The sequence below is a fragment of the Thunnus thynnus genome, chromosome 17 (genome assembly GCF_963924715.1).
Source record: "Thunnus thynnus chromosome 17, fThuThy2.1, whole genome shotgun sequence".
Classification (NCBI taxonomy): domain Eukaryota; kingdom Metazoa; phylum Chordata; class Actinopteri; order Scombriformes; family Scombridae; genus Thunnus; species Thunnus thynnus.
Window position 1 is genome coordinate 22,709,720 of NC_089533.1, and position 18,182 is coordinate 22,727,901.

Here is an 18,182-nt window from a genome sequence, read left to right on the forward strand (position 1 = left end):
AAAGCTGCAAAAAACTAAAACTAAAACCACAGAGGTGTGCTGGAATAACACAGAAGCCAAAGTTTTATCCTCAGCTGTTGGCCTGTCTGAACTCTGACTCCGACTCCCTGCACTGTGCTCAAGTCAACCCAGTGGGAGTTTTTGTACAGGGATTGAATAAATGGGTTTGAATTGCATGTGGATTTTTTTTTTTTAATGTCACATGCTCTTAAAAGCTCATTTTATCCAAGTGATTTTTTTTTTTTCAATAAGTGACATTGATTTTTCTCACAATGTTTTATTTTGCCATCCTTGTGTCTGCCTTGTTTATTCATTATTCATTCATTATTATTGAATGTATATAATAAATAAACTGTTTGGTTTTTACACTGGTCTTTGAATACTTATTACCTGAGTGAGGTTTCACATTGTATGAGGGCCCAGGCTCTCATACGTAATGGTGATCAAGAGGTGATAGAGCACATGCCCTGATATGTTTCTTGATTTTGTAGCTGGTAGCCATTATGTTATTTCCTTTCCATGATTGTCTCATTCTTATCGTTTTCTTTGCAGTGTTTGGCTTATGCAATCAGGAGAGAGATTGCTTTAAATAGTACAAAACCCTACACCAAAAGAAGGAGGAACTGTTTTTGATTAAAGGTGGTATGAGAGCTAAGAGGAATGTTGCAATTTTTCCCTCTCAATGGTGCATTAGCTTGTGTGAGTCAGACGATGGATAGAGGCAACATTAATACTGCTCGGCTGGGTTGCGCTGGCGTCAACTCTTGACTTTTGTTCCTCCAGATAGCTCGCGATAAACCCTTCCTACATTTGCTGCTGCCATCTCCCAACTTTCTTTTTTATTGCTGCCAAGGGGGAACAATCTGGAACAATCTTTAATTGCATCAGGAGTTAATGGCCGTAAATGGGTTGGATGTGGCGGGAAACCTCATATCCCTGCTAATTGCACTAATGCACAAGAGGCCAATTGCCAATTTAATGGGATGCTCTCTCTGAGTAATTGAAGTTGGGCTAATTGGAAGAATAGATTGAGGGCCGTCTGATAAGAGGGGATGTGTGAAGATTGCGTCCGTTGAAGTGAGGAATTGACCTTTGTGGATGGCGGAGTCACTACAGTTCTCTGTGGGAGAACAATAAGTTCACAACAGGCCATCACAAACTGAATCATCAGACTATAAATGACTGAATTTTATAAAATTCAGTTAATGTTACTTATTTTAGACTATAATACCACGGTCAATGGATGTTATATGTAAGGTACTGCTGCTACTACTGCTAAAACACTCATTTCTTTAGTCAGGCACAGGATTTCTTGAAAAACTTTCACTTCCAATGAGTTTTTCCTCCTCCACCCAGAGCAGGTCGGTCTACCTGGTATGCCTAGACATTGCCCCCTGGTGGTGTATTTATGGTACTACCATTCTGATCTGTGTGGGGTTAATCTTCCAGTATGCAATGGGTGCCTGCAGCTATGGCACTGATTCCGGTTGAGAGAGTAATTGGCCTTTGGTGTGCCATCTGCGCAGATTGTGAGAGTGAGAAGAAGAGGTTGAGCTTAAAGAATATAACAAACAAACCCGATCCTTTATATACAGATAAACCTTTAATTGATAACACTTTACAGCATGTGTAATAAAAAAAAATCATTAGGATACGTGTTATTGAAAAGAGGCATACTTTGTTTGAAGACCTCGTATCTTTCTCTGCACAAAGAACACATCCCCTGTTTGCGCCACAGCAGAGCCCAGCGACTGTAATGTCACTTTGAATATGAAGATGTTAATCAGCGATGGCACAAGCCTCCCACAGTGCTGACAGGTCTCCTGTCGTATCCTCCTCCCGTCTTGTCTCATCTCATCTCCTCTTCCTCTCCTCTGCTCTCCTTTCATCCCTCCTCTCTACTGTTCACAGATGCCTCTGCTCTGCTCTGCTCAGTTGTTTGGCACCTTCAGAGTGACAGTTTCACGCCTCCTCCATCACCTCAGGGCTATTACATACCATCTCAGAGCAACACACAATGTGCACACCACACACCATCTTACAGACACACTTCCACTAAGCATTTATGATGTGTATTTCCCACTAGAAGAAAGCCGGACTATCTGAACCCATCCAGCCTCGATGATGAAACTCAAGCAGATGAATCATACTGCTGAGTCTTTTTTTAAAATTTCTTTCTTCTTTTTAAGAGCATTTCACATCCTACTGGCAGATTTAAAATGTCTTATAAAACTAAACAAAACATATTTACATTTGCACAAGAAAATGAAACATAAAAAAACATTTTTGTGCCAAGTACTTTAAGTACAGATTAGTGCATGAGTTGGGTCACCCTCAGCTTTGGCTTTGGTATATTCAGTGTGTGTGTATGTGTATATATGTGTGTGTGCGTGTGTCTGTGTGTGTGTGAGTATGTGTGAGTAAAACACCAGACAGTAAAATCAGTGTGATATTTAATCGTGTCCATAATATTCATCGTAAGGCTCCCTGTAGTTGGTGGTCTGAGGACGAGGAATGGTGTAATCTTTGTCAGGGTCGATTTCCTGAAACACACATAGATACATAGAATCACACATTCATCATGTCAGTGCAATTAAAGCCTATGATAAACCATGCTTTCATTAACCTTACAATATGACTTAGCCATAATTGCCTCCACTAGCAAAAGGTCACAGCGTTTAATTACGGACTATGTGAAGTCAGATTGTTAATCCTAACGCTTTATTACTCACTGTCATGGAGAATCCAGACTCGTAGGGTGATCGCAGGGCTGTCTCAGTCCTCCTGCCTGGAGGGAGACACATGATACAATTAGCTAATTATCAGCTCATTATATACTGTTCATCATAAAAGCCCACAGTGAGAGCCGAGCCGACTGATAGCGGAATTCATTTTGTAACGTTGGACACACGCTCCATATTCATTTTGACTGGCAGTTATATTTCAACATAAAGAATGTCATTCTGTGAATCTGGGATTGCTGGCCAGACTCAACCATAATTACCAGGATTGATAGATTTTAGCTGTATTACTATTTGTACAGGAGGTGTAAAAAAACTGCTCTACTCCTATTAGGTGACATGTCCATCATATATCCCTGCTGATTACTCTTAACTTGAGACCCCCTGTTCCCTGATTGTCGGTACAGTTTATCTTGTTTAGTATATGTTGTCATAATTTCCAGACTTATAGTTTGTGTAGAGATGATTTGATAATGTGTTAGTTCGCTCATGTTGTTTAAGCACATATTTCAAAGTGCTAATTCTCAGACCTGACAAATGCAACCAGTTGACATCAACCTGAGAGCCATCACTGTAGTGGTATTTACATATGATATCATTAATTAAATGACTTTAAGAATTTCTCCCATGAGGTATTATTATTATTTTTAGAGCAGCAACAATTAGTTGATCAACAGAAAATGAATCTGCAACTATTTTAAGAATTAAGTCATTTTTTTAAGAAAAAGTGCCAAAAAAAAAATCACTGGTTCAGCCTGGTTTGTCCTCTATGATAGTAAACTGAATATCTTTGAACTATTGGTCGGAATAAAATGTCACCTTGCCTTCTGGGAAATTGTGAGGGGAATTTTTTCCCTATGTTATGACATTTTATAGACCAAAATGATAATTGAGGCAATAATCAGCAGATTAATTGATAATTGAAATATTCTCTGTCCACCCACGTTTAGCTTCACTCCTAAACATAATTCACTCCCTTTCAATGAGGCCCCACTCAGTCTTTGGTTAATGAGGACGGCTTCTCACCTCTCCTGTTCTCGCCATCATTCTCAAAGCTTCCATTTTCTTTTCCCTCCTTCTGGCTGCCCAGTCCTGGGATATCAGCACTGGGGCTGGTCCAGCCGGCGAAGCTCAGGGGGATATCTTTGGACCTAGCCTCCCCCCTGCAGAGGAAGGCCACCTGACACAACCCGTGCCCCATCAGCAACACCCAGCCATTGATTACCAAGGCGATGCTGATCACCGGGTCGTCCCATTGTGGCCGATGGCCCAATTCAGCGTTTCCTTTGATGAGCATTGTGATCCACACCACCCAGATGCAGGCGGACAACAGCAGTGTGAGGCAAAGCAGTGTGGCCTGAGTGCGGCCATGCTGCCGGGCTCGCCCTGTGTAGTTGTAGCTGTATGTGAAGCAGGAGCGACACAGGAAGTGCAGGGAGAGGATCAAGCTGATAGCCAAGAGGCACATCACATAGATCTGCAGCATGACAAACTCCTCCTGGCTGTACTCACAAGGTTTCTTATCCCTGACAAGTATGAGGATCAGCCACTCTGTAGAGATGATCACCTGCACGGTGAAGAGCCCCAGGGCCACGGCTGGCTCCCCCCAGCCCCGGGCAGCTGCGAAGCCCAGCAGAGCGAGACAGCGAGCCAGCAGGCAGGAGAAGGCCAGGGAGAAGAGCACGCCGAAGAGGAAGATCCTGGTGGGGCAGGTCTGAGGAGTGAGACGGATGATGAAGGAGAAGGTGATGGCAAAGATCCCACCTGTGGCCAACAAGAACATGGACATGCAGGCCACTGTGCCTCCGATGCTGCTGCGCTGGTGCCTTGACGAGATAGAGATCCACAGGGACCAGAGCAGCAGGCCCACCAGGAGAATCATGCTGAACAGGAAGCCTGAGGAGGCCAGGGTCTCCAGGACAATGCCCCATGCTGCTTGGCGGTCACACAGGTACGTATAGACGGGGTCTAGTCCTGCCCCGCAGCCTGGCACAGCCATCCGGGGCATAACATTTGAAAAAGTAGAGGAAGTGGTTGCGGGACTGACTGTGCTGCTGTTGCTGGACTGGCATAGACAGGTGAGAGGGACGTAGAAGAGGAGGAGGAGGGGGAAAAGGGATTTGTGCCTCTCGGATGAAAAGGCCAAATTCATTTTAGTAATCCACAAGAGGATTCAGTCTTTCCTTTTATCAAACTGTCCTTTGATATGGCGGATTTTTCTCTCCTGAAACAAACAGCACAAAACATTTCACATGTATGTTAGCCGAGCACAAGTTTTCCTAAAGACATCGTATGGACTGACGGTGCAAAATAAGTAAGATGAAATGGAAGACAAGACAACATGAAGGTCACGGCGTGGAGAAGAAAAAGGGGAGAGAGGTTTGACAGCGAGAGTGAACAGAGGAGAGTGGAGGAAGCGCATAAACATGCCAGAACAAGGCAAAGAGGTGTGTGTGTGTGTGTGTGTGAGCGAGGGCTACAACTGGAGGAAAAAAAAAAAACTGCAACATGAAGGTGAAGTTGGGACAGAGGCAGAGAGCTGCAGACATGAAAGGTAACTACTCCGCTGCATCAGCTCGTAAAGCTGCGGTGAAACATGGAGACAGACAGAGACACAGACACATGGGGGGGTTATTATACTGTACAGTGCAGGAGACACACCGTGACAGATATTCACTCCTGATAGCTGACTGTCACTTCCTCCAAGCCCATAACAAAGCCTTTGTTTGAGTGTCAGAGATTCAAAGCTGACCTTTTACTGGGTTTATCGCTGGATAAATATGACCCAGGGACTCAACTTTTCCCTGACATTGGCCTTTATTTGCGGGCTATAGTTGGTTAGAAAATCATACAGTGGGAAAAAGATTTGGAAAACAATGGCCAGAAAGATTTGATCAGCTAGTTTGAATATAAGGCACTGAAAATGATTATGACCTTACTTGTTTAAAAGTGGAACCGCTATTAGCCAATTATAATAGCAGTTATTAGACAACTGATTACACAAAGTGCAGACACTATAAATTCCATAGATCTTATTCAGTATTATAAAGAAAACAGCTTTACATATTTGGTGATGTCTTTATCTATGAGTTCAACTATTAAAGTGTCCCCAGCCTGACCAAACCTTAATAAAAAACACACTTACCTTTTATCCTTTGGGATGTCCCAATTCAGATTCTCCAAAAGTCTTGATTTGAAGTTTGGTTGAAAATGTTGCAACAAACTATCTGTTGGTGCTAGGTTAGTGTTTAGCCATGTACCTCCTATCTAGAGGATGTGCTCATATCTCTGCCGGCCCAAGGTAACAGGAAGAGTGCAAGATGAGGAAAAGAGGGAAGTGGTGGAGCCTGTGAGGTCTGAAGCCACTGGGAGTCTGAAGCCACTGGCATCAACAGGTTGGGCAACAGCACAGAAACCTGCTCCCCTACTCATACTTTCCTCCTGGCCCCCTCCTGTCTCTCTCCCTCTCTCTCCCTGTGTCCCTCCCTCTGACTACAGGTGGGGCTCACACACCTGGAGGTGATGATACACATTAAAACACACACACACACACACACACACACACACACACACACATACCCAGGGAGAGAGAGTTCACTCCTCCCTAGTTTTGAATCTAATTCCCATCAGAATTTGAATCCCATGTAAAGATAACATGCTCACGCTACCTGGAGTAACCGGAGTGTCTGTATCAAGTTTGAGAGGCTGACAGTTTTGTGAGGGAGTTAATTAAGGTGAGTCCAACTGACTCATCTCAGTCTCACCAGGATACAGAACAAGGACCAGCCGTCACCTTAGTTACTGGAAATCACAGCAACAACATTTTAAAGTGATGGAGTTAGCTGCAGGGAGAGTTTCATCAAGAATACAGAGTGCTTTCAACTGTTGTGCAAGCCCATACGTAACACCTCAACTCATGCCTGTGCAGGTAGAGCTTATAGGGTGTGTTCGGTTGAATCTCACTCTTCAACTCTAAATACACTCTTATAGTGTAAAACTCACAGGGAGGGAGCTTTATCTTTTCAACTATCAAGCCTGTTTGTTGCAGGAGCATAATGTGTGCAGATGTGGGTGTATTGTACAGTATGTGGCAACGTACAAAAGTACTAAAGCCTCCCTGTTGTGTTACTTAATACCAGAGGAATTCAAACATGTCATCATTTATTTTAAGTGTCTCAAAGCAATCCCGTGTTTTCCCGTCACCGTCATTTGGTTAGGCTGAAATGGAAAACATGGAAACATTTTTCAGTCACTAGGTGCTGATAGCGAGTCTTTATTTTGAAAGAGAAACCATAGCAACCCATGTGTGTGGGAAAAGTTGTTGATGGACAAAGGTGTTGAAGGATGTTGACAGAAGCTATGTGGCAGTGGTTCTCTGGTGAATGTTGGGTTTAAGATCTTAATTTTTACAACCTATTTCCTTTTTTTGGTCCCTTTTAGCCAAGCTAACAAAGTTTTCATTTATCCAGTGATATATCGAACAAGTTTCCAAAATTTTCCACTATAAGCCATGTTTCCCACCGTATGAATCATACTGACTTTGGTGATCCCCTGACTTTTCCTGTAGCACCACCCTGAGGCTGACATTTGTGATTTTGAGTGAAATTTCTCACGAGTTGTAATGATATTTGGTAGAGACATTCATGTCCCCCTCAGGGTGAATTACAACACTATAACTTTGATGATCCCTTCATGTTTCATCTAATGACAGCATCAGATCAAAATGTAGGGAGAGTGGGGTAAGATGAGCCAGTGGATATGTTGACGCACCCCCTGCATCTAGGCAACCGTGCATATGTTTTGTCATGTGACCATAAATTCAGGAAGCAACCATCATGTCTATCTGGCTGTGATGGAGAGAAGCACATTAGAGAAATGATAAATTGTGTTTTTTTTACATCAAAACCTGTTTTTTGCTTGTGCCAAATTTTCTGCATGTCAGGTACAATGACTGTTATGTCAGTACAAATTTATCCAGGTCTAAAAACATGTATAATACAACTTACACTTTACACTTTACTTCACTTTACACTGAGCCAGTGGTTCAACTTAAAAGATAGGTTCGCAATTTTTCAAGTCTGTCTTAAAACAGTGCCTGTATGAACAGTGAAAGAGGTTTTCCTCGCTGTAATCATTCGTCCTGTTCATACTTGCTGTTAAAAGATCCCCTTCAAATGTGCTTTCAATGTAAGTGATGGGGACCAAAATCCACAGTGTGTCCACACAGTTATTTTGTGCAAAAATGCATTTAAAAGTTTATCTGAAGCTTATCTGAGGCTCCAGCAGTCTGAGTTAGTCATATCAAGTGGATATCTGCCACATTTACAGTCTTTTTAGCATCAAATTCCCTCTTTGTGTTTCTTCATAGTGTTTCCCTGTTGAGCTGTGGTGGAAGTATAGTAACAAAAAGAGGGACTTTGGCACTAAAAAGACTGTAACATTGAAAGATATTGACTTCATTTGACCAATTCGAACAGGCAGTGGAGCAACAGAAACAAAGATGGTCTTCACAGAGGAGGTGGAGAAGGAGCTTGCAGACCATGTCAAGAAGCTGGCTGACCAGTTCATGGCCTTACTTGGAATTGGCAGAAAGAAACAGCACTCCTGTCCCCAACAATTGAAACGAGAAGGGTTTAGCAGGTAGGGTTCGCAGGAAATTACATGAATCAGTAAATCAGCAAAGGCTAACTTATCTCTAAGGTGTCTAGTTTAGGACAGCACCTTGATAGAATGAATTATAGCCTACTTTTTTAGGTCAAGATTGGTTCAATAATTTAATGGCGCATCACCATTTCTCCTGCTGTATGCCTGAAACAACATCTTTGGAAAGAGCTACAGCCTTCAAGGTAGCTGTCAACAGCTTTGCATTCAATGAAAATGATTAGGCATCTTTCCCACTGAGTGATGTGCTGAAGAAACCACCTCAACCTTGAAATATAATATATAGGATATATTCATTTTTTGCAAGGGATTATATTATACAGTATCTATAAAACTTAAAAGATCATTTCTTGTGTGATGAAAAAGAACAAAGTTTCTTGTTAGATGACATTTGCATCAGCAATTACCCTGATTTGTTTTGCTTTTTCCAACAAAGAGCTGTGTGGGAGTGTGATGATTTCAGGAAGCCTTAAAATTAGCTGTAATTATTATTATTTGCACTCAGAAAACATTAAGAGAGTTAGAGGTTAGAGGAAAGGTTCAGACTGCTGGATGATGTAGATGGAAAACATTATTGTCTAAAAATGTTCATGTCTCATCTGAAGTTGTAATTAGTGTTATCAAGATGTGTTTTTACTTGAGATTTATACAAAGTCTGACATGTTTTTTGCAGCTTTTATTAGGCGTTCCAGAATAAAACAGAACGAGACAGCATGAGTACTAAAAATAAACACATTTATTGCAACTATCAGGACATACTGGTTCACAGTACATTTTCTGTGGGTTAAGATAGCAGCAAGGAGACAGAGAATAAAGGGAGCGGGAATAAAGGGAGTTCCTTCTCCATGATTATGTGAAAGTGCATTGTAGTTTTCACCAACACAGCATATTCATGCACTCTCCTTGCATCCCTTGGTGTTTACAATAACCTTGTGCACAAGGTCTGAAATACAATGCAAAAAAGAGAAAGGAAGTAAAAAAGGTAAGACGGAAGACAAGGTAAAAAGGTTCAAAACTGAAAACAAAATATTTACATTTTAATAGACAGCTAGAAGCAAATACAAGCTAGTATTAACTAGTGTTTTGCTTGCGTCCATTGCCGTGGATTAGGAGAGGCAAAGGGAAGAGAGGGGAGTCAAAATGGGGAGAGAGGTCAGGAGAGGACTACTGTAGGTGGATGAAAGTAAAGGGAATAAGGTGTGTGGAGTTATGTTTCTCGTCATATCATTTCAAGTATATATACTGCAATCAGTATCATATAATATAATATAAAAATAAGAACATTAGTATACTTTCTGTCCACTCAGTGGAGAAAAGCATGAGGTAGATGACGAGAGGGCATTAGGGGGTTTGCCGGCAGCCTTATCACGGCGTGCCAAGCTGGAGATGGAGAGAAGGCAGGATGGAGAGGATTAGAGAGAGGAGAGGTGCAGGCAGGCAAGGAAGGCAGGAGGCAGCAGGTTTAAATGATGCCGTATTTGGCCAAGTCGCTGAGCTCCATGTCGCCGAAAGCTTCCCATGGGCACACCACTGTGATGTCTGTGCCAAGACCCTCCATTCCAGGGATGTCGTCACCAAAGCTGGAGTAGAGAAAGAGAAAACAAAGAGGTCAGCGGTCGTGGTCCTATTTTATGAGCTGATTTGATTCATTGCATTTGCAGGTCACATTTGAGTATAATAGAAATTTGTTTTTACCCCTTCTGGCCTGGTTTGGGGGCCTTGCTCTTGAATGTACGGGTCTGCCTCTGCTTGAACTTAGGTGGTCCCTTCTTGGGTGTGGTGGGGCCAGTTGATCCACCAGGGGCCAGGGCGCTTCCTGCAGGGGGGCTGGCGTTCATTTCTGCTGAAGATTTCTAGAAGGAAGAAGACATTTCATGAAAATGTGACCTCAGAGATCATAGCTGGATCTTACAGTTTCCTTTGCCGTCTCCTCTTTCGTCCTTTACCCCTCTCTCCGCTGCCCTCTGCTAATCCTGTTACCCCTCCCTATCCCAGTGCTAATCAGTGGAGATTATGCAGATTAGGTTAAACAGCCAGATTAGCTCTAATCCCACTCTGATCCGCAGTGGACTAATTAGCCTTCTTGAACAACAGGGATGCCATGTGCCATGAGACAATCCTCTATTTTTAACCTCAAACTTTTTCATGAGGTCTTCATCTTAGAATCCCAACCAACTGCTGACATTTGATAGTTTAGATAATCAAACTTTAAAATACTAATTACTGAATGATTAACTCGCGCAGTAACACTGTCAGTGAATGCCTACACTCATTTAATCCTGTTCAAGACACATCTCTTGAAGTCGTTCAGTGCTGGATCAAAACAGACACAACATGTCATAGAGTTGTTTTCAGCGCATGGGCTCTCTTCGGCGTCATAACAAAATAAATCTGTCCCTGTTGTCTTCATCAACCTGAGTTTAAGCAGTATCCACCTTGAGCTCTAATGTCTCATCCCCCTTCCTCTGACGGCTGACACTGGTAATCCTGTTAAGGCAATTTGACAGAGGTGGAAAACATCCCAGTAGGGCACGTTATGTAACTCAAAGATATGCGCTATCTGCATCAGCGACAGCAGATCTACATGGCGTGTGGATATGATCTCAGAGACTCTCCTCCTGCTCTCATATGTAGGGAGCTGGGAAGGGAAGGAAAGGGAAGCTGCTCCAGAGCTGCTGTGTAGAGATGCTGCTCAGCACGTTATTAGCCGTACCATCTGTTGCTGTGACTGTTCCCCTTAAAGTCAATCCTCTTTACACTGCTTTACTCACACCTGTTCTCCTCTTTAAATTTCTATTCATGTCTTCTAGTAAGACTCTTTCTTCGTTTGTTTTTTTAACTATTTCATTACTTTTGTATGAGTCTATACATTGGTTTTTTAGGAAAATCCTGCATAGTTTACTTTAACCACATCTGCACTTCAACATTCAATTTTCAGATATTTGAATTGCAACATAAAACCACTTTGCTAGAGAAATGTCATAGTTTTTTTCAGTTATTCATCTCCTTTTCTTTTTTCACTTGATGGTCACTACTTTACTTTCATAAGTCAAGATTGTGTAGAAACTCCTTTCTCATGTCATTCATGCTGTTTCTTATATTAGTTTACAGTTTTAGTGAGAAAGGCACAATTGCAGAGCTGAATTAAAGCTATCCTCATCATCAAAGTCAAAGTCATCCCCATCTGAATTGTTGCATCCTCTGTCAATTATCAACTAGTTCAGTGCTGTCATGACTCTCTTTATCTATAACCAATCCACAAGTAGTTATAATTACCAATTCATGATCAACATTATAAAAATGTAGTAGCAGCAGCTGTAGTAACTGTAAATTCCATTAGTTTCATTAATAAATCCAGAAGAGTTATTAAGCTAAGTAGTCGCAGCAGTAGAGTTCATTCTCACCTGTTGTCAGATATCCCAAGAGGCTGCAGATCTCAGCTGCTTCTCTTCTCTTTCTTCTTCTCGTTGAGGTTGCGATGTTGTTGTGTCTGTGTTGTGCTTTTATATCCTGATCTCTAATCCCTACATCCTCCTCTTTCCAGTCATGTGGTCACTGGAAAAGGTCAGCCAAACTTCTCCACCAGGCCAGCATCTCCCCCCCACCACCACCACCCACCGTCTCCTCGTTTGCCCCATCTGCTGCTGCCCTCCCTACCTGCCAAAGCAGGGACGTGTTGCGGCCAACTGGGTAGACAGTGTCAAAGATCAATCTGAAAGGATTTTATCAGGCTTATCCCTCTAAACCTCAGCACGCCTGTATTTAGCATTGTCATGAGAGGACAACCCGCTGGTCGCGTTTCATGTCCATGTGAGTTGCTGGGTTTACATGTGGGATGTTGTTCACTTCTTTTGTTGACAGAAATTACATTATTTCAACAATATTGCAAACATCCATTGAGAAACATTATTACATCTGTGAAATGTGAAATATAGTTTCATGTGAATTTGATAAAAAAAAAAAGAACCTCAGTACCACTGATTTTTATAATTGGAACTGGATTGCATTGCATTTGTAGCCTCAAAACTAAGGCAATTTCAAACATCACATTTTTGTGTTCACCTTTATTTTTAAATTAATCTCATTTTCCATTGATGTCCTCCAAATTCATTTAATTTAGCCTTACAGCATGGGTTTGACACCCTCACAGTGACAGAGATACAGACAGTGCGGGAGGGCCAGTGGTAAGAAAACACCGCTCACATGCAGTATGTAGAAAGTCAGCTGGACCTGGTGTTTGGTCTTGACTATGTTTTGCTATGTTTCAGTCTTCAAACGGAACAAACAGCAGGTCCAGTTGCCTTCGACTTCATGTTTCCACATAGTTCTACTAGATAGTGCTTCCCCCTTGGACCTGGTGACTGAGAATCATCATGTACGAGTATTTATAGTTTTATAGCCAGTGTTTAAGCAACAAAAGAGGTAAAATGGCTTTAGGCTTTAGGACAATATTAAAATGTGCCTTGCCGGAGCTTCACCTGTCATCATTTTCATCATTTACATGAAATCCTACATGAGGAAAACAATCAAATAACAACCTCAGAACTCTTTATCTAAACTAGTGTCAGACTAATGACATAAGGTTTAGTCTTCATGATTTGGCCTGTGTGCGTGGAAAGCGTTGATCTAAATGGAGGATCCTGGATTAGCCTGTTTGGAAGTGTGTCACTCTATAGGATCTATATGCAGTTTTTATCTTATAAATGCAGTATATGTTCTTTTTCAGATATATTTTACATCTTTTCAAGGGAGGCTAAGCCAAGATGACAAACACTTCAAACTACAGACATACTGTATATGCTGCTAGAGCTAAAACATGAAAGTGATGATGAATGAACTTACAAAAGTAGGTAACCAAATTAACAATTTATTTAGGATTAATATCAGTAAATAAGCTGTAATTATTAATTACAATTATTAAAAATCTATCCAGTCTATCTTATATATTCTCTTAATATATTCTCTACAACTGATTAATTCATGTAAAAATGGAAGCAAGGGCCATAAGTGTGAACTAGAGTTATCTATGTTTTTAGAGCAATAATGAAATGAAGGCAGCCTCTTGGAATGAAAAGCTATATATCTTTTGCAAAAGTGACTGAATTACTAATTATTTCACATGTTGGTTTGGAATCGGGGTTAATCATATCCTGTGCGTTGAGGTTGCTGAGGTTTCGAGGGCAATTTTTAAGAGGTCGGGCTTCTGTCCTTAAAAGAGGACAGGAAAATGTCTAAGCCTCTTTAACAGTATGTAGGGTGGACATAGGAAGGAGCTGGCCTCTTTAACAACACAGACTGCAATACAGCTATATGTGAAATGTAATCACTGGATTGTCAGTCTAGACAGGTTGGGAACCACTGTGAGCACCGGGCATGTATAATCGTCATCATATCACAAATCTGTGAGTGCTGGAAATATCAAGACATCTTGATGATTGTGTAGTGCAAGCATGTCAGTAAAAATGCAGACAGTGAAGTATGACGCAGACTTTTGACACTGTGTCAAATCAGTCAGGTCAGTTTTCTCATCAATTCATGGTGTGTGTGCTCTGCGTGATGGGAACTTTCCAGAAATGCTGCCGTAAGCACAGGTAATTCATCTAAGCCTGTTTATCTGTGGCCTCTTCCTCTTTAAATTATGCAGGAACATCATTACTCCTTTATTGAAGGTGATAACAAATAACTGGGCTGACCTGTGCAGGAACCCTGTGCAGTGTTGACATCTCTAGATTGTAGGTCAATGTGTCAATCTTCGAGCCGACCCTTCCTCTGTCTGCACACAAACACGCTAATACTTAGGCTGCTAATTAGATTAACGTAGGGACGTATTGAAAAATAGCACCAGGGCAGCAATATGACACACTGTATGTACAATATGTGTGTGTGTGTGTGTGTGTGTGTGTGTGTGTGTGTGTGCGTAATAAGTTTAACTTGTCAAATTAACAGTGTGTAAAAAGTTGGACGTCGACAGACAAATCTGTTCTTTCATGAACCTTATGAATTCCAGTGTGTGTGCACAGAGGAAACCATTTATGTCCCAGCTCTCTGCCCTGAGAAGCAGCATATATATACAGTGCAGGCATACATACAGTATGATCTGTGGCATGTATGGAGGTTTGCTTCCCACCCCTTTAAACAGCTCAACTAGACCATGAGTGACTATTCATGGCACATGAACACACTACTTTTTTTTAATCAAAAGGGTCCAGACAGGACTAAACCACAGTCTCTACTGTCACTCAGGACTCAGAACTCATGCTTTATGTCCAAGACTAATTTATATGTTTAAATATGTTCTAACCTTATTTAAAAAGACAGTCTGGGACATCTCCCCAAAAATAGGAAAATGTGACCATAAGCACAAACTGTTTGAAGTATTTTTTTTTAAAGGCACTAAACACATTAACATTTTATTCACTCAGCTTCCAGTCAGCTCTCTATTAGACTTTACTCTTCTCTGCATACACTGAGGCTGAAATATTAACTGTATTCCCAGCTGTTTTGGATGGCCAAATAATGACTTCCTATAGTGTGGTCTGATTTTTGTGGTTATAGTAGAGTAGAGGAAATGGTCTTAATAACTCTACTAAACGAGATAATTTAATTTAATTCATGTATATTCTAAACACTCATATTTCTGCAAAAACACGGTGAAAGGCACGACTTCCATCAGAAGCAGTGTATTTAGACAGAGAAAATAAGATTGTTTGGGGAACAGCATATGAATCAAAGAAGTGATTTTAATGGAAGTTTTGATACCTTTTCCAACGCGAAAACCTGTCAAATCTTCAAAGGATGATTGTTTGATGCTCTAAAGATAGAGTTCAGCTTAAATATAATTTTAAATATGCATAGCTATGATGTAAGTTATAATATTGCTAATGAACCACACACACCCTAACATGTCATAACATGTCTGCCCCACATGAGGAGGGGCAAAGAGCTCAGACTGTCTGGTTTACTGGTGAATATGAGGTCACATAGCGGTGGACCAGTATTGGTGTTGACAGTAGAGCGTGTTCAGAGCGACCCACAGCACATCATGTACAGCCTCACTCCTAATGGATACTTCCTAATCCCATTTGAACACTGGCTGACCCGAGGAATTGACAACAATACTGACCTCTGACTTTAGTGCTGCACACTCATGCATACAAGTGACACAAACATCTCTTCTTCTTGTGAAGTTTTTTAAAGCATCTCTGTATTTGTTTTTACTTATCATTGCGTCACCATGTCTGGTATTCTACTTGATCTGCCTGATCTGTTTTGTTTTTTTCCATTTGCTGTGACCTTGACGCTGGTATCTTCTATTTATTCTATTTTATATTGTGTACCTTGTTGTTTTCCTGATCTATATCAAGTGCCACTTCTTTTACATCTCTTCATTCAGAAGCACTTTTCAGATGTGCTACATAGATATATTATTCATAAAGAAATGACTGTTGTTTTTGTTGCTGCATTCAAATTAGATATTAAAATCTGAACATCCCTGCTTTGTATTTTACATAAGCCATTTTAACTCCCGTTCAGTCAGTATACAGAACTCTCCTCTCCCTTTAGAAATGAAATTCAATGGCACAGCTTACAGAAATTCATTTCAAATGCAACTAATGACTTTTCTCATTCATGCAAACATATTCTGCATTTCCATTTCCTATCTGCCACGCTCCTTTAAGCTTTGAAGTGCAAAATCCCTTCAGTTTTAGCCTAAATCTTTACTTTCATGGCAACTAGCTAATTTTTTTTTATGTGGATTTGCCTGTAGTAAATATATTCATCTTCTTTCTATTTGATTAACAGCATTTTTTTTGTATATAGTGTATATTTCCAATTCCATATTCCAATTTCCGAGTATCTTTCTGCTCATAAAGAAGCATTTAGATAATATTTTTGTGTCTTCATATAGTGTTGATTTGTTAGCATATTGACTGATGTACTGTTTCACAAATCTTTGCTGTTGTTTTACCAGCTCGCCTTGCAAAATGGTTAAAGTTATCATTGTCACCTTCTCTATGTTGACTGTTGAGGCCATTTTCAGCAAACATCAACACATTTTTATTGTAGTAATAAACTGATGATTTGTCTTTTTCATTGTTCATTGCCTAAATCTTTTTCTGACTTTGCTTTTCTTCCAGGCAAGCTGTGGATTTTCCTCTGTGTGTCAGTATTATGTAAGACTTTAAGAAGCCAGCGAGCTGGACTAATTGACACTGGGTTGAATTCTGTGAACAGCAGATTGACCTGAATCTCATTTCGTAGGCTTACGATGTTTGTTGTCATGAGACGTTTCTTAAAACATTTTCAGGAGCTATTTGAGCCTGGTGTTCCTCCTTTGCAGAGCATTGTTTTATTTTCATTCCTTCCATGATTTTATTTCTTCAGATTAGAATCAAAATTTTCAGATTACAGCTTTATCAAGCTATTATTTTAAATGGCAAAACTCCCTTTCAGTCCTTCTCTTTGACACTCACACGACTTTTGATAAAGTCCATTATTATGAATACATGAAGAGCTATATTTCCACATAGGAAAGAAATGAGCTCTTAGTAAGTCAATGCTGAGCCTTCACCTGAGCAAAGGATTTCAATATAATTTCTGCTCTGAGGTGTCATGTCGAGACACAAATGTTTCATCCATCAATACACTGAAACTAAAATTTGTCGCAGTCTCCTATTCACTGAGGGAGTTGTCATAGCAAGGTTCCCCCTGCCATAAATCCTGTTATTTTTCACCTCACAGACTGAGGCAAGCTGTGTGCAGCAGCAAGCATGTGGGTGTGCAATTATTAATATGCCATATTTCATTTGAGGCAAGAATGAAAACAATGTTCAAAGGAAGGAAGGCAGTGGACAACTTATCTGTTCTGCAGCCATAATGGCAAAGTCTGAATACAAAACAGGAGAATAAACATTGATTGTTTGCAAAAAATGTAAAGATTTCCTGTCTGTGTAGGCCATATGAGTGAGATCTGACACGGAGAATGACTGGTTTCAATCTTCATGAAGGCAAAGAATATTAATGGCTGAAGTTGAACACGGATACATAAACTTTAAGAAGTGTAGAGAGGCGGCGAGCACAGAGGAGAAAACAGATGCAGATGTGACCTTTGCTCTGATGTTAGATGAATCAGAAATTATAGACAGAGTAGAGAAATAGCAGCGATGTGGATAGTTTTCTTTCTCTTTCTTTTTAAACAGAGGTACCTTGCAAAGTGGTGGAAAATCACTAAGTACATTTACTCAAGTACTGTACTTATGTACAATGCTTGAAGTACTTGTACTTTACTTGAGTACTTCCATTTTGTACCACTTTATACTTCCACTCCACTACATTTCAGAGGGAAATATTGTACTTTCTACTCCACTACATTTATTTTACACTTATTTGACATAGAAACTACATTCAAATCAAAGGCGATTACTATAGGGAACCATATATAAAATTAAATCTAAACAGAAGGCGAAAGTCTCTGTGTGCTTAGTTAAGAAATTGTGCTTTACTTCTGGCAATTGAGGTAGGCAGATATAAAGGTATTCCTGAGGAGCAACATTTCTGTGTTTTTTGTGATCTTGTTGTTGTTGAGGATGAATTTCATTTTGTATTTCAGTGTCCTTTGTACAGTGACTTGAGGAACTGTTTGTTTGAAAAGATTCAATTGAAAATCCTGACTTGTCCTGGTTGTCTGAAGCTGATATGTTGAGGTAACTTTTTAATATGGAAATTTTTGCTCTAGCAAGATTTACAGGAGAGGCTTGGCTGCTGAGACAGAGAACACTG

At 40.6% G+C, this 18,182-nt stretch overlaps 2 protein-coding genes across 2 annotated transcripts; both read right to left on the reverse strand.

Moving 5' to 3' along the window:
- Window positions 1-157: 157 nt before the first annotated feature.
- Window positions 158-4,960, reverse strand: LOC137168530 (G-protein coupled receptor family C group 5 member D). Its single transcript, XM_067571169.1, has 3 exons — window positions 3,768-4,960; window positions 2,733-2,788; window positions 158-2,543 (listed from the first exon to the last, which is right to left on the reverse strand). The coding sequence occupies exons 1-3, from the start codon at window positions 4,891-4,893 to the stop codon at window positions 2,454-2,456; spliced, it is 1,272 nt and encodes a 423-aa protein (XP_067427270.1). The 5' UTR covers window positions 4,894-4,960; the 3' UTR covers window positions 158-2,453.
- Window positions 4,961-9,120: 4,160 nt separating this feature from the next.
- On the reverse strand, window positions 9,121-11,929 carry pde6hb (phosphodiesterase 6H, cGMP-specific, cone, gamma, paralog b). Its single transcript, XM_067570961.1, has 3 exons — window positions 11,807-11,929; window positions 10,098-10,255; window positions 9,121-9,982 (listed from the first exon to the last, which is right to left on the reverse strand). The coding sequence occupies exons 2-3, from the start codon at window positions 10,238-10,240 to the stop codon at window positions 9,865-9,867; spliced, it is 261 nt and encodes an 86-aa protein (XP_067427062.1). The 5' UTR covers window positions 10,241-10,255; window positions 11,807-11,929; the 3' UTR covers window positions 9,121-9,864.
- Window positions 11,930-18,182: the final 6,253 nt, after the last annotated feature.

Coding starts and splice junctions, on each gene's coding strand:
- LOC137168530 (XM_067571169.1), bottom strand. CDS start 4,893: ATGAATTTGGCCTTTTCATCCGAGAGGCACAAATCCCTTTTCCCCCTC. Junction 2,789..3,767: donor TGATGGCGAGAACAGGAGAG/GTGAGAAGCCGT, acceptor GTCTCCCTCCAG/GCAGGAGGACTGAGACAGCC. Junction 2,544..2,732: donor AGTCTGGATTCTCCATGACA/GTGAGTAATAAA, acceptor TGTGTGTTTCAG/GAAATCGACCCTGACAAAGA.
- pde6hb (XM_067570961.1), bottom strand. CDS start 10,240: ATGAACGCCAGCCCCCCTGCAGGAAGCGCCCTGGCCCCTGGTGGATCA. Junction 9,983..10,097: donor CCCAAACCAGGCCAGAAGGG/GTAAAAACAAAT, acceptor TCTCTACTCCAG/CTTTGGTGACGACATCCCTG.